General features: G+C 39.4%; 1 protein-coding gene across 1 annotated transcript in view; it reads right to left on the reverse strand.

Moving 5' to 3' along the window:
* Positions 1 to 1,277: 1,277 nt before the first annotated feature.
* Positions 1,278 to 15,588, reverse strand: part of TBCK (TBC1 domain containing kinase) — a 209,752-nt gene continuing 195,441 nt past the window's right edge. The window contains exon 26 of the mRNA XM_053561937.1: positions 1,278 to 2,300. Coding sequence (XP_053417912.1) covers positions 2,190 to 2,300 — 111 coding nt within the window. The 3' untranslated portion in view covers positions 1,278 to 2,189. The remainder of the gene's footprint in view (positions 2,301 to 15,588) is intronic.

Genomic DNA, 15,588 nt, shown 5'->3' on the forward strand with positions numbered 1-15,588 from the left:
GTACTGTTGTCTTCTTACACAGCTCGTCTCAGACACTCAGGCCTGTATCCTCTCCCACTATCTACCGCCTCATCCAACTGTAGCCCTTCCTTCTCTGCTTTCTCAGTAAGACAAAGTTAAGAGTCAAACTACTCTTTCAAAATGATCATTGGTTCTGCAAAGACTAAAGGAAAAGTAACTGCAAGCCCAGCAGTATTTAATGATATTTCTTTAACCAAGGTAGATTATGCCCCCAAAACAACATTAGAGAAATCTTTGTAAATATTTTTCTTTGTAAACTGTATAGGAATCACAAATGATATAACTATTAATTTTATCAGTGTCTTGGACATAGTAAGTCTTTAAAACACATCTCAATAACCAAATATTTAATTGAATAAAATAGCATGGGCCCTTGGACGACTGGATACCCACATGCAAGAATGAAATTAGACCCTACCTCACTCTACATACAAAAATTAATTCAAAGATCAAAGGCCAATAAGGACTGTCTGCTAACAGGTATAGGATTTTGTTCTTGGGTGATGAAATTAGTCTGGAATTAGATAGCAGTGATGATTGTACAACTCCGTGAATATATTAAAAACTACTGAATTGTACATTTCAAAAGGTTAAATTTTAAGGTAAGTATATCTCAATTAAAAAATACTCTGAGTTCTCTTCAGATCATGTAAATCTTTCGCCTTTAAAAAAAAAAAGATGCAAAAAATCCAAAACAAACAGTAACAGAAGCTAACAACAAAACCATGGCCCACAAAGTTGAAGTGAGGCTCTTAAGGAAAAGTTCTGTGTAAGTAGTCTTAATACTAGAAAGAAATACAAGTTATATCTGAATGAACACTTTTCAGTAAAACAAATTGAAGGTAGCTAAAAGATGTACTATATTTCAATAATTATAAGACATATTTTCAGAATTCTGAAGTGGGAATGCATCTTATAATTGATGGCATATCAGTTTATTTGGCTGCATTTTTTCCTTCATGGTATATAAAACTGTGATATGTCCTAGATTTGAAGTCCAGGGCTTAATTTTTCAAATAATGTGGCAGAGGCTGCTTGCCATACCTCAGTCTGTGTCTCCTCTTTCCATAAAGCCATAAGATTTTTTTTAGCTGGGGAGATGACCAAATAGCCAAAGACTATCATCTCAGTTATTTTTACAGCAAGGTGTGGCCACGTGCCTGACTTCTGGTCAGTGATGTGTAGGGAGAAGTAGCCTGTACAACTTCTGCTTGTGCCGGTAGAGGGAAGCAGCGTATCTTGCCTTTTTTCCTTGCCCTTCTTCTTCTCTTTCTTTCCTCCTTCCTTCGTTCCCCCCTCCTTCCTTTTTCCCTTCTTTCTAGATTACAGACATGATGGTGGAAGCCGAGGAGCCAGTTTCATCCACGAGATGGAAGACATGCGCCAAGGGCGGTAAAGCAATGACAGAATGTCGCCAAGCGCTTAATGACGACGACGAAACCGATGTGCCAGCCCTGGGCTGCCTGTGCAGACTTTTACTTGATGAAGAAACTAGAAAATCTGTTTAAGTTACTCTTTGGGATTCTCTGTTATAGGATCTGAACATATATTCTATGTAATATAAATGGTTTCTGAATTTCATTTTTCTGGGAATAAACTGTAGTAATGTTCTGCAATAAGCTAAGTTCTGTTCCTTCTAAACACACACATACACACACACACACCTTGTCTGGGTAAAGTGAGTTACCAAATGTAGCATTTATTTAGAAGGAATGTATCATAAGGAATGTATTACAAGTAGCTTTTCAATTTTTATCATGGAAAGATGATGATTTCAGCCCACATTCAGTCTACGTTTTTAAATATGTGTAATACCATTGTTAGGACTGCCTAACAATGGGGGACAGCTTTTTCAGTGCAGCTGGAATTTCTTGATAATGCTAAATTTGCTGTCAGCTGAATTCTTTTGGCTTTATGTGGCAGTGTGGTAGAAATACATGATCAGATTTCAGTGTTAAGAAAATTCTTTCAGCAATACATGTACAGTCAAGTTCTTGCCTGGATAGCTGAACATCTGAGTTACGAGATTTAAAAAGATGTCTCGAGACAAAGGTTTATGGAGATGCAGAAATCGGGATGCCCCATCTGGCTCGGAGCAGCTTGGCGAGGAGGTCTGTGCTGTCGGCGCCGCTGCCACTCTGTCCTTTGGCAGTCACACTCTGCGTTCTTCATATCTGAGGGGATGGGACGGTGAGGAGGCCTGTAGGCTTGATCTTGTTAATGCCACCATCTAAAATACAGATTCTTGGATATTTCTTCTTCACAAGATGAGCTGCAAACTAGAAAGGAAAAAAGATAAAATGATTTTAATGTGAAACTGCAGTCACTGTTGTATAAGTAGGTTATTTATCTGGAATTAAGTGACTCTTTTACATGCTGACAAATAACTTCTTTATACCATAAAACGTGCCTCTTTTGTTCTTTTATGATTTTTTAGATAGACTATAAATAGATGGTAAACAATTCAAATTCAGTATAAAAGGGTATAAAGTAAGACCATTGTATAAACTCTTTTTTTTGAAGAGACTAATACTGACTGATAATTTATTGTATTTTTAGCCTCGCATTGTATAAACTCTTAACCTCTTTCCACCTGTTCTTAGTCTCCCTCTCCAGAGTTCATTAAATTATGTATTTTCTTGTGTTTTCTTCCAGCGATAGTCAAAATAAGCTCGAATGTATATTGAAAACGTTTTCATATTATGGTCCACTTATTAGTTATTGCAATTCTGTGCAAAATGTCCCAGAGAGGGCCCATAAATGGGCTATAACATGTTTTTAGAGCAACCACAATTAACATCTTGAGTCCATAAACTTGAAATGAACTTGAAGGACTGGTTTAGGAGGTTTTGGGGATAAGGTTTAGCGACAAGCCTTTGGACAGCTTATCAAGACACATACACACCTGACTTTGCTCACACCTCTCTATCTGTGATCACTGCCTGCCCTTCTCCATTCCTTGTCTTTTATGATACCGCAGCCCTGACCCATCCTCAGTCCTCACACATCAGATTGCTTAATGATTCAAAACCCTTGTTGGGGCAGGTCCTCCTGGTGGGACTGTGCTCCATTTCCCCAACCACCCCTGACCACACTTTGGTTCCTCAACAGCTGCCAGGCACATACCCACACACCTGACTAACTTCTATTTATTTTCCTTCTCAGGCACTTCCATCTCTAGGAGCTAAGTTGCTATTAGGGTCCCCAGTTTCTCGTGTGAATCTCAACCTTTGGCCGTACCTTATTTATTTAAATTACCCACGTAGGAGTTTCCTTTATCAAACTGTAAAGGACCCTGCTCTACTTCATTTTATTCCTAGGGCCTGGTACATGGTACAGGCTCCCTCTATGCTTGGTGGACTGAAATGAACTATGACAAATGACCATATAATCTGGGGCAACATTAAGTTTTTCTTTGGCTCTTCAGCTATTCTATTTCTGTTCCCACCTCATGGTAGTGTCCCATTCCTCCTCACTGGGTATTTGTGGCATTAAGTTCTTTTCAATTACTCTATCAGCTGACCTCAGCTCCTTCAACAAAAATAACTCCTGCCAGCAAATAGTCCTGTTGCTTCCTGGGGCTACTTGTAGCTTAATAGTTAGTAAGGTGTCAAGCCAGCAGTCGAAACTTGAGAGTTCAAAACAGTCAGCTAAGAGATGTGGTTGGGAAAAGTTCAAGTCCTCACTCCAGAGATTCTGCTTTATTGATCTGAGGGCTCAGGGATAGGTATTTTTAAACAAACACACCTAGATGATTCCAAAACATGTAGCCCATGGACAATATTAAAAAAAAATACTATCTTAAGACAAAAGGATAAAGGATGAAGCTGGACTAGGATCTTTACAATCTTCAAAACAGCTCACCTAAGTGGACGTAACTGCTGACCTCACGTACCATCTCCATTACCCTCTGTAGTGGCTTAACAGAGATTCAAATGGCTGTTCACATTTAAAACTTACACTTGTAGAGCTAACAGATGGAATCCTTGATAGTAATTAATGTTGAAGAGAAACAGTGCTCCTGTATTTCAAAAGATTTCAAATGAGCTTGAGTGAGCTGGTCTTCTTCCTGTTCTTACCTACTTTTCTTTGAACCCTAGTCCTTACAAATGAAGGCACCAAATTCATCTGCCTGGACTCCCATAGATGCAGCATAATTACCACTGAGGCTGGATTCTAAGATAAACATAGCATTACTTAAAAGGCCTTGGGGCTAAGCAGTCTTAGCTTTCAGTACTTTCAAAACACCATGGAAGTTAGAAAATGAGAAGGACTGTACATTCAACTAATCCCCCTTAACTACACTGCAGAGTTGGAAAGAGTTCCTACTCTTGGAGGGAAGGCTGTGACAACCAGCTTATTGCTGAGCCGGAAAATTTGGAACAATTATGGGGCTGCTGTGTGGGAGGTCTAAGAAGAAAAGTAGAGACAGTAAATGTTTAGCTACCTTGAAAAGAAGCAGGACTGGGTTTAGGTAAAAAAAAAAAAAAAGTGCCATTGTTGAGTTTTCGCATAAGATTATGAGTTCTGCTCCCCTGATGCTCTGCTGTGTTTCTAATTATCCATGTTAAATTTTGGCCCCTAACAGTGAAACTGTGACTGTGTCCTTCCCACTCCTACCACAGAAATGTTCTTCTCTTTCTCCGTCTGTTTATTTGTTTGGTCATTCATGTATCAATCAAACATTGCACTGAGCATCCACTAACTACCAGATACTGTTTCAGCTTTTGGAGTATTTCTGGAGTGTTCTGGGGACGATGTTCCAGTTTTTGGAGTTCAGTGGAGAAGATGGTAATGAACAGTTAGTATGAAGTAGTATGGGTATTACAAAAGCAGAAGTTCAAGGCACTTAGCAGTTTAGAGTAATACACAGTTTCTGAATTTAACAGGGGTTAGGGAAGCTGAAGCTGAAGCTTTTTTCTTTTTGCCTTTTTCCTCTCTTTTCTTTCTATTCTTTTATTATTGACTTCTGAAGGATAGGAATCCAGATGTGAAGGCCACAAGTGCTGTACTTATCAGACAGTATCTTCTGTGGCTACATCTTGACATGGGAGGCAAAAAGAAAGGGCTCTGAATGTGCTGGGTAGCTTTTCACTGTGTAAGAAGAACCACATCATACATAGAGACGACTCGGTGGGACGGGAGAGCCGGCACGCAGAGCACAGCGTTTCTCCTCTCACTCTTCAGACGCTTGGACAGCTTTATTGAGGAAACTCAGAGGGCAGTGGACTTTGGGGATAAAGATCTAGAGTACAGCCTGAAGACTCCACATGGAAATCACACTGGACGGTTGTGATTTCCATGTGGTTAGGAAGTCATCAGAACCATCTGGATGCTTTTAGTAAACAACAATATCCAAGCCTACTCCAGAAAAGTAAGCAGCAGAATTTCCTGGGACAAACACTGATACCTGTTGTTTAATAAAAGTCTCCCACCCCAGGGGATTCTAATGCACAGCCCGCACTTGGATTCCTTTAATTAGATAATGGGATTCATTTGCGGTCAGTCAGGTTTTTCTGGGCTCTTAAACTGCAGTTCTTAGAGGTATAGTCCTATGTGGGGCACAAGTCATCTTGCATTAGGAGAGACTCCTGTCTGTAGGGCGAAATTTGTAAGATCAAGGCTGTACAACCACCTGAGATCTATAGGGCAATGTCTCATGTGTACTTGGCTGGACCCAGTACTCGCTGGCATAGGATTTCCACATCTCCAGACTGCATTTCTTGTGAGCAGTACTCTCCTGTGGAGAGGTCAAAGCTTTTGCATTTCCATCATTCCTCCGTTCCTAGGCTCCGGTGCTATTCATTTCTAGGGCTTGGGTTGTCTGAAAGTGTCAGGCTCTTGTGGGTGCCCTTCCATCTAGTTTTCTTGCTTTTTCCTGCATCTTACCTTCAAATGAGAGACCGGCATGCTTGCCCAGAGGAAATCAAGGTAAGAGAATTTTGAGTAGCCACAGAGCAGTGCAGGTTAACTAATGCCAAGAAATTAAAGGCTGAGGACATGTAAGTTTCAAGAGGGGCACAGAACCTTACTTGTCCTCATGATTCTCACTGGACCCTCTAGGATATAGGTTTGGAAAGAACTCATGTAGCAGCAGAAGATAAGGAAACACTGGGCTTTTGTAAGATTTAGGGGGAGAAACATGAGGCAAGACAGTTAAGTTTCCTGATGTGAAACTTTGGCCTTGTGAGTCTCAAGTTCATATTGGAGACTGGACAACTGGCATGGATTGACTCACATGCTGAAAAGTTCAACCAGAGAAATCTTTTCTCTCTTCCATTGTATCTGTTCTTTTACCCCGAAATATGGAAATGTTACTTTTGGTTGAGCATGGTCCTGAATAAGGGAACTGGCAATTATTCTATAATGAGTAGCTATAGTATTTGCTTGTCCTGATCTTGTGATGTGAGGCTGATGCTGTCTTAGCCAACGTATCCTCTTGAGTCTCTGGAATGCTGAGAATGCGGCACACACTCAGTATTTCTGGAGCCATGTGGACATAGCAAGGCTGATTCTTCACACTAATCATATACCTACGAGCTTGGTCAGACAGGCAGATTAAGCATATCTGAGGTAAGAAACAGAATGCAGGAATTTCTTTATCTAGTACAGTGTGGCCTCAGAAGTACTGTCCTGTCCTGATTATTTAAGAGATTTCTGAGACCAATGATGAAGGTCTTGATCAGTAGAACTGCCCATTTCAGTGATGCCAAGGAGAAATATAAGAGTTATGACAAGGATTCATAGAAAAGAGGTAGGAATCTAACACCCCACCAGTCTCCTCCCTCGATTATATAGTCAAATATAATTTTGAATATCATCTTTGGCTTCAATCCTTAGCATGTTCCTTCTGTAACTAAGAATGATGTTTTGCCTCTTGCTAGTCTTCTGTATTCAGATCTTGTTTATTTTTATTTTATTTTATTCTATTTTTTTTTTTTTTCCTTGGCTGGGGCTGAGTTTGAACCCACCACCTCCGGTATATGGGGCCAGCGCCCTACTCCTTTGAGCCACAAGAGCCACCCTACATTCAGATCTTTTATATTTAGCTCATTGGAGTTTATTTTCCTAATGGTATTACTTAAGATGTAAAACTGGTTTTCATAGTAATAACGTCTAAGATAACAATTAGATAGTGGTTGCTTTATTTTCCAATTTCACTCATAGTAGTGAAATCAGCAACATGGCAAAGCCAAGAAGGTGAACACAAGTTATTTTACATCCCACCGTGGGCAGCTATGACGAGGAGCCCAGCAGGCAATTCCAGGATGTTAGTTTTGTGTGTTACACATCAGAAGGTGTTAATTATGCAACAACAACAACAAAAAAAATGGGAGTGTTTATATGAGTAACTATTACATGGTCCAGGCTTTCTGATCCATGTTTATTCTGTGAGTCGCTATACGAACGGTGTCTGGGATATTTTGAATCCATACTGTGGTTCACATTAGCCTTGCTCACAAAAAAGTTTATAATAAATTTTTAACCAAGTTATTTCTAATCAATCTTGGAATCAATTTTTGGGATTAAAAAATTTGATAGTGTAAAAAGTTTGTTTTAAAAATTTTTTTATAGTTTATGCTATATATAAATAACTATAGTGTACTAACTCAATGTGTTTTGTTTGTAATTTTTTGGCCTATAGTTGTTTATTTCACTTTCCCACTCTTTCTCTCTACCTTTTTATTAAGTAACATGTCAACAAATATATAGAAATAGACAAGAAAGGTATAATGAACCCTTAGATCCTCAATATTCAATTTCAACAATTATAACTTATAGCCAATTTATTCCATTTATTCCTCTCACCCACTCCCCTTACCTTTGTATTGTTCTGAAGCAAATTCCAGATGTATCATTTCATGCATAAATATCTATCTTTGAAAATATATAATCATAGTACTATCACATGTAGACAAAAATAATAACCCTGTAATATAATCAAATATTCAAATTTCCAATTATCTCATAGATCATAAATGTGCTACCTCATTCTCTTTGCCATCCCTTTATCTATCTATCTGTCTATATTTAGATGTGTTTATATGAACAAAGATCCAAATAAGGTCCACACATTGTGACTGACAAATGTCTTTTTAAATATAAATGGCAAGAAAAATATTTTCCCCAAGGCACATAATATTTAGCACAAGTCAATGCAACTTCTACATTTTAGTTTGCTTTTTTAAAATTCTAATAACATGTGTATATGTGTGTATATATATTTTTTAAAAATTTTGCTCACATATCGAAATGATGTTTTCCTTTCTTTCATATCCATTTCCCCTTGATTTCTTGTCTTTGTTAATCTCCTCTACCAATCACTTGCAGTGAAACAAATTGTTGTTATTTATAAGCTAATTTATAATGGAAATGAGATTTTACAGTTTCTTGAAACAAATACAAGTTATATCTTTTAATGTTCTTTCAACAATCTCTTGTTGAAGCTATCACCTGAAATTTGTCTTCCTTTTTAGAATAAGGCCTTTGTAAGCTTTTAAATGTAATTATAGAGAAGGAAACTCTACATATTTTTTTTCTGTACTGTAGAATATTGTCTACTTCATAAACGGAAAGATTCTGTATCTACATATCTAATTTAAGTCTCCTTTGAATTCTCATCTAAATTTTTTTTTAGAGACAGAGTCTCACTTTGTGGCCCTCAGTAGAGTGCCATGGTGTCACAGTTCTCAGCAACCTCCAGCTTTTGGGCTTGGGCAATTCTCTTGCCTCAGCCTCCAAAGTAGCTGGGACTACAGGCGCCTGCTACAACAACCAGCTATTTTTTGTTGCAGTTTGGCCAGCGCAGGGTTCAAACCTGCCACCTTGGTATAGGGGCTGGCGCCCTATTCACTGAGCCCCAGGCACCGCCCTAAATTTCTAAATGTTTGACTGACATTTTTATACTGATGTCTTATTAACACTTCAAATTCAACATGTTCAAAATTCATCACATTCCTTCCTACTTTATTCTTCTTTTCCCTATCTCGGTTAAAGTAATGCAGTCTAGTGTGGGGGTTAGAGGGAAGCAGGAGAGGGGGGACGTTTGGCAGAAGGAGGGTGGGCATAAGGCGGGATCTCATCTATTATGCACATTGTGAGGGTGTATGACACTCCCCCTGGTGAGGGGCTCTTCTGCAAATGGAAATTTACCCTGGATGGGAGAACAATGTAACCTAAAAATTGTACCCTCATGTTAATTTGAAAAAATTAAAGAAATACTCAAAAAAAAAAAAGAAAATAAAGCATCCTTTACAAATCAATAAAAGGATAGGCACGGGCATAACTAAAAATAATGATACTAACCAGTCACTGTCCACTAGGTTGCTTCCCTATAATCACTACTCTAGAGTCACACAGCTGATGGTCATAAAGATTCATAACTTTCCCCAACCGATAACATCACCCTTGTGAAAACCTAAGGTAGTTTTTGGTATCTTCCAGACCCTGTGTTCCAATGGAACAGCTGACCCAGCCAGACCAGTAGCTCATATGGAGGAACTATCCCCAATGATATTGTGACCCCTACCTAAGAAATGTCAGCAGAGAAGTCAATTTCTACACTCCTAATAGTTCTGTCCCCAAACCAGCCAATTAGCAGATCCAACTCTAAAAATCCTTTCTCCCAAATTTTCAGGGAGACTGATGTGAGAAATCCCTCCCATCTCCTTGCATGGCACCTGCAATGTTAAACTCTTTCTCTGCTGTGAACGCTGCTATCTCAGTGTACTGGCCTCCTCTTGAACAATGGGCAAAGAACCTAGTTAGGGTGTAACAGTATCAGCAATTTCTCCAACAATCCAATCTGGAAACTTTAATAAGGTCTTTGATTTTTTTTTTTTTTTTTTTGCAGTTTTTGGCTGGAGCTGGGTTTGAACCCACCACCTCTGGGATATGGGGCTGCAGCCCTACTCCTTTGAGTCACAGGTGCTGCCCTCTTTGATTTTTTTTAACTTCCGTTGGGTTCACATTTAATTAGGCACAAAGTTGTGTCAATTTTCTCTGGATTTGTTTTGCATTCATTCTTTTTTTTCCATTTCTCTTCTTCAATGTCATTTAATCCGATCACTCTTGGATTAGTTCCTAAGCAGTCCGTGTGCTTCCAGTTTTCCTCTTTCCATTACCCAGCACTCTGTTGACTAATTGGTAATAGTATGGGAGATCCTCAGAAAATCCTGAGACCCCAGTTGGTGTTACAGAGATTTCTTCCCTTCTAGGGCTATTCTCCTTAAGTCAAGGTCCAGGTATTTCCTTCCAAGAAATAGCTTGTTTATTTATAGTCAGTAAGGACAATATACAGTATTTAAAAGCTCTTACTGAACGTTTCATACTGATAATAGTAAGTCTATCTATCATCTCTTTGTATTTTGAGAAAGACAAAGTGTTAGAATTCTTCATTATACACCTAAACTTCCTCATTCTTTATTTTTATTTTTATTTATATTAAAGTCTAATAAGAAGAGAAGGTTGTCCTTTAGTGTTCCAAATAAAGAAAGAGGAGAGAGTGCTGGGATGTTACCAGGTGCCTTGAATCACACAGTAACAGCAGAGGGCCACTTCCCCTCTCCCGTAGAAAGTTACAGGGCTTTGGTAAGTCCTCAGGAAAACCTTTCTGTTGTCTTCCCCACAGCCATGTGCGCTTTGCTCACTCGGAGGCCTAGCAACTATTTAGACGACGGGAGCTTGAGAGAAAAAGGTTCAAGATAAAGGTAGAATCTGGAAAGAAACTAGTACTGAGATAGACAGGGAATATTAGAAAGAGTCTCTGTTTCTGGATGTTTGAACATTTCTATATCACTGGGATCAAGGGCAAAAGAGAGGGAAGATGTTTAAATTTTGGTAAACCTGAATACAAACATGAAAATCATTTCTTAAATACAGCTGATAGTGTCACTTTCCTTTTTAAAAGCCTTTAATAGCTCCCTCCTGCTAAAAGGAAAACTCCTTAGCATAGCATTTAAGGAAAGTCCTGTATAATAATCAGACTCTCCACTTACCTGTCTAGCTTACTCTGCAGCCAAAATGCTCTTTAAAGAAGCCCTGTGCTTTCCAGTCTTGCTGTGTTGTTTCCTTTGTCTGGAAAGCTTCCTCCTGACTATGGCCCTTCCCCAACACTTGGTCTTACTGAAATCCTACGTGTATTCTAAGGTATGGGATTATCCCTTCTTCATGAAACTTTCAGATTCCTCATTTAACTGAAAGAAGTTTCTTCCTACTTAGTGATTTCCAGAGCTTTAATTATAAAGGTCATATAACACATGTCACATTCTGCTTTGGATTTTAATCAGTTGTACATGTGTCTAATCTTTCTAACAAGACTGGAAGTTGTATGAGGCTAATGGACTGTGTCTTTCTCATTTCTGTTTCCTCATGATAGTTTCCCTATACAGGCACTCAACATTTATTGTCCTAAATTAAACTAGTACTCAGTATTTTTTTCCTCTTGCCTTCCTCCTTATAGCAATTTGTGCAAACTATTATTTTCATGTGTTTGTTCATTAACTCAGTCATTAATTCAACCATCAAATATTGATTGAGTGCTTTCTAACTGGGGATATGCTGATGAATAGAATATAGTTCCTGTCCTCAGTGAGCTATTTGGGGATACAAATAAGTGAACACAGGTGATTATAATGCCATTTGAAAAACGTTACCCAGAGCCATAACTTATGGTTGTTCAAATTGTGCCTTGCATGAGAAAAACCTGGAAAAGTGCCTAAGTGAAGCATAAAATGTAGCCTATCACTCTTTTCCAACCTCTGTGCTCTCACATGGGGCTGTGTGTCCCTGAAGGAAGGATGGGATTTATTTAATGAAGAAACTATGAAACTATGTATTGCTGTGGTCCCAATGATACTGTAAGAGTAGGTATAAGTTTTTCTATGAGCATTTGGGAGTGGTAGGTATTTAGTTCCAGACTTGAGTTCTTAAGAAAGACTTCCAAAAAGAAATGCTATATAAACCTAGCATTTCAAGCGGAATGAGAGCTACTCAGGTGAACAGATGTTCAAAAGATAATATGTAAGAAACTACACATTGATAATTATGGCTAGAACCTGAGAGGGGGCGGGAACAGCAGTGAGGAATGTGCTTGGAATACAGAGCAGAGTCCACACCAAGAAGAGCTTTATAAACCATCATTAAGGTTTGAATTTTACTTTGATGGCAATGGGAAGCCAAAGATGTATTTTAGCAACAATCAGATTTACTTCTCTAAAAGCTCACTCTGGTTGTAGGGCAGAACTAGGGGGTGGGAGACTGTAGGCAGGAACAGTGGGGAGTTGCCGTGAGTCTTTCATAAGTCAGGCATAAGAGATCAGTGACCTGGGTGAACATGGCTGGGTGGTAAGATGGAGGGAATTTTAGACCCAGTTAACAGGGTGATAAGCCAAGTAATAAGTTTTCCTATAATTTGCCGTTAGTCCAGAAGGTGAGAGAATTTATTATTCCAATCAAACAGCTGGCTGGTATGGAGGAAAGTGTAGGAATATGGTAGCTAGACAGTCCTGAGTTTGAATGCTTGCTCTGCCACTTGTTAGCTGTGTGATCCCGGGCAAGCCACTTAACCTTTTTTGGCCTTAGTTTTCTCACCTGTTGAATGTGTAACAGCAATACACTTTAATACCTCTAAACAGCGGTTCTCAACCTGTGAGTCGCAACTCACAGGAACTGTATTAAAGGGCTGCAGCATTAGGAAGGTTGAGAACCACTGCTTTAAAGGGTTGCCGAGGCAATTAAATTATATTGTCACAGGAGTATCTCATTTTACTGTGGTTCACTTTATTTTGCTTTGCGGTTATTGTGTTTTTTACAAATTGAAGGTTTGTGGCAACCATGTGCCAATCAGTGCCATTTTTCCAATAGCACATATGTTCACTCTGTGTTGTCGAGTGATATTTTGGTAATTCTCAGACTACTTAAAACTTTTTGATGATTTTTAATATCTGTTATGGTGATCTGTGATCAGTAATCTTTGGTGTTACCATTGTAACTGTTTTGGGGCACCCTGAGCCATGCCCATATAAGACGGTAAACTTCACTGGTATATGTTGTGTATGTGCTGACTCCTCCACCGACAAGTTTTCCCCCATCTTTCCTCATGCCTCCTTGTTCCCTGCTACAGAACAAAATTGAAATGAGGCAAATTACCTTAATTATTGGCCTTTACGTATTTAAATGAAAGGAAGAGTTACACATCCCTCGCTTTGAATCAAAAGCTTGAAAAGATCAAGCTCAGTGAGGAAGGCATGTTGAAAGCCAATGGTGGGTCAAAAGCTAGGCCCTGGGCATCAAAGAGTCAGCCAAGTTGTGAATGCAAAGGAAAAGTTCTTCAAGGAAATTACAAGTACTACTCCAGTGAACACATAAATGATAAGAAAGCAAAACTGCCTGCTGCTGGTCACTGGTCTGGACAGAAGATCAAACTGGCTACATTTCCACAGTCACACACCAATGAATGTGGTGGGGTCAGGGATGATTTGTTTTCGCATGTCTCTGACCACCCCTCCCCTCTTTGGTTTTCAACTATTAAACCAAAGCCTAATCCAGGGCAAGGCCCTGACTCTCTTCAATGCTTTGAAGCCCGAAAGAGGAGAGAAAGCTGAAGAAGCAAAGTGGAAAGCTAACATATGTTGGTTTATGAGATTTAAAGAAAGAAGCCGTCTCCATGACAAAAATGTGTAAGGAAAAGAAGGAAGTGTTAACAACGTGGAAGCTGCGGCAAGTCATCCGGAAGGTCCAGCTAAGATAATTGAAGATACCAAACAACAGATTGTAATTGTAGAGGAAACAGCCTTATATTGGAAGAAGATGCCATTTAGGACTTTCAAAGACAGAAGAATTCAATGCCTAGCTTCAAAGCTTCAAAGGATGGACAGACTGACTCATTTGTTAGGGGCTAATGCAGCTAGAAACTTTAAATTGAAGCCAATGCTCATTAACCATTTCAAAGTTCTAGGGCCCATAAGAATTACACTGAATATACGTTGCTTGTGTTCTGCAAATGGAACAAAGCTTGATGACAGCACATCTGTTCATAGTATGGTTTACCCGATATTTTAAGCCCTCTGTTGAGATCTACTGCTCAAATGAAAAATTCCTTTCAAAATGTGACTGCCTATTGTCAATGTACCTGTTACTCAAGAGCTCTGACAGAGATTTACAAGGAGATTAATGTTGTTTTCATGCTGGCCAACACATTCTGCAACCCACAAATCAATGAGTAATTTCTACTGTCAAGTTTCATTCTTTAAGAAATACATTCCAACAATCCAAGTATCCTTCAATATATGAACAGATTAATAAATTGTGGGATATGTACACCATGGAATATTATTCATCCATAAAAAGATGAAGATTTTGTAACTTTTGCAACAACCTGGATGGAATGGAGACCATTCTCCTAAGTGAAGTCTCACAAAAATAGAAAAACAAACACCACATGTACTCAGTCCTAAGTCAGAATTATTAGATTAACACCTATATGCTCACATGAGAGAAAAAACTCAAAACTCAAATAGGGGCTCAGTGCCCGTACCACAGTGGTTATGGTGTCAGCCACATACGCGAAGGCTGGCAGGTTTAAACCCGGCCCAGGCCATCTAAACAGCAACGACAACCACAACAAAAAATAGCCAGGCATTGTGATGGGTGCCTGTAGTCCCAGCTACTTGGGAAGTTGAGGCAAGAGAATCACTTAAGTCCAAGAGTTTGAGTTTGCTGTGAACTATGATGCCATGGCACTCTACCAAGGGCGACATAGTGAGACTCTATCTCAAAACAAAAAAACCCGCAAAACAACAACAACAACAACAAAACTTAAATAGGGGTGAGAAGGGAGGGTGATGAGTAAATTCCCACCCAACAGATACACTGCATGGGTATACTGCATACGTCCAGAGTGAAGTTCACACCTACAATGCAGACTGTAACCCTACTAAAGCACACTACATAACCTCATCATACATAGCCCCATATTAATCTGAAATTAAAAAAAAAACTATAAGAAAAGAAATACATTTTATAAGTACATATCTGCCATAGGTAGGGATCTTGCTCATTGTTCTGGATAAAGTTAAGTTGAAAACCTTCTGGAAAGGATTCAGCATTCTGGATACTAGTGATTCATAAGAAGAAGTCACAACATCAATATTAACAGGAGTTTGGAACAAGTCAATTCCTATCCTCATGGGTGACACCGTAAGGTTTAAGACTTCAGTGGAGAGGGCGACGCCTGTGGCTCAGTGAGTAGGGCGCCGGCCCCATATGCCGAGGGTGGCGGATTCAAACCCAGCCCCGGCCAAACTGCAACAAAAAATAGCCGGGCGTTGTGGCGGGCGCCTGTAGTCCCAGCTGCTCGGGAGGCTGAGGCAGGAGAATCGCGTAAGCCCAAGAGTTAGAGGTTGCTGTGAGCCGTGTGACGCCACGGCACTCTACCCGAGGGCGGTACAGTGAGACTCTGTCTCTACAAAAAAAAAAAAAAAAAAAAAAAAGACTTCAGTGGAGGAAGTAACTACAGATGGGGTTAAAATTACAAGAAAATTAGAATTAGAAGTGGAACTTGAAGAT

This window comes from Nycticebus coucang, chromosome 1, assembly GCF_027406575.1.
Source record: "Nycticebus coucang isolate mNycCou1 chromosome 1, mNycCou1.pri, whole genome shotgun sequence".
Lineage (NCBI taxonomy): Eukaryota > Metazoa > Chordata > Mammalia > Primates > Lorisidae > Nycticebus > Nycticebus coucang.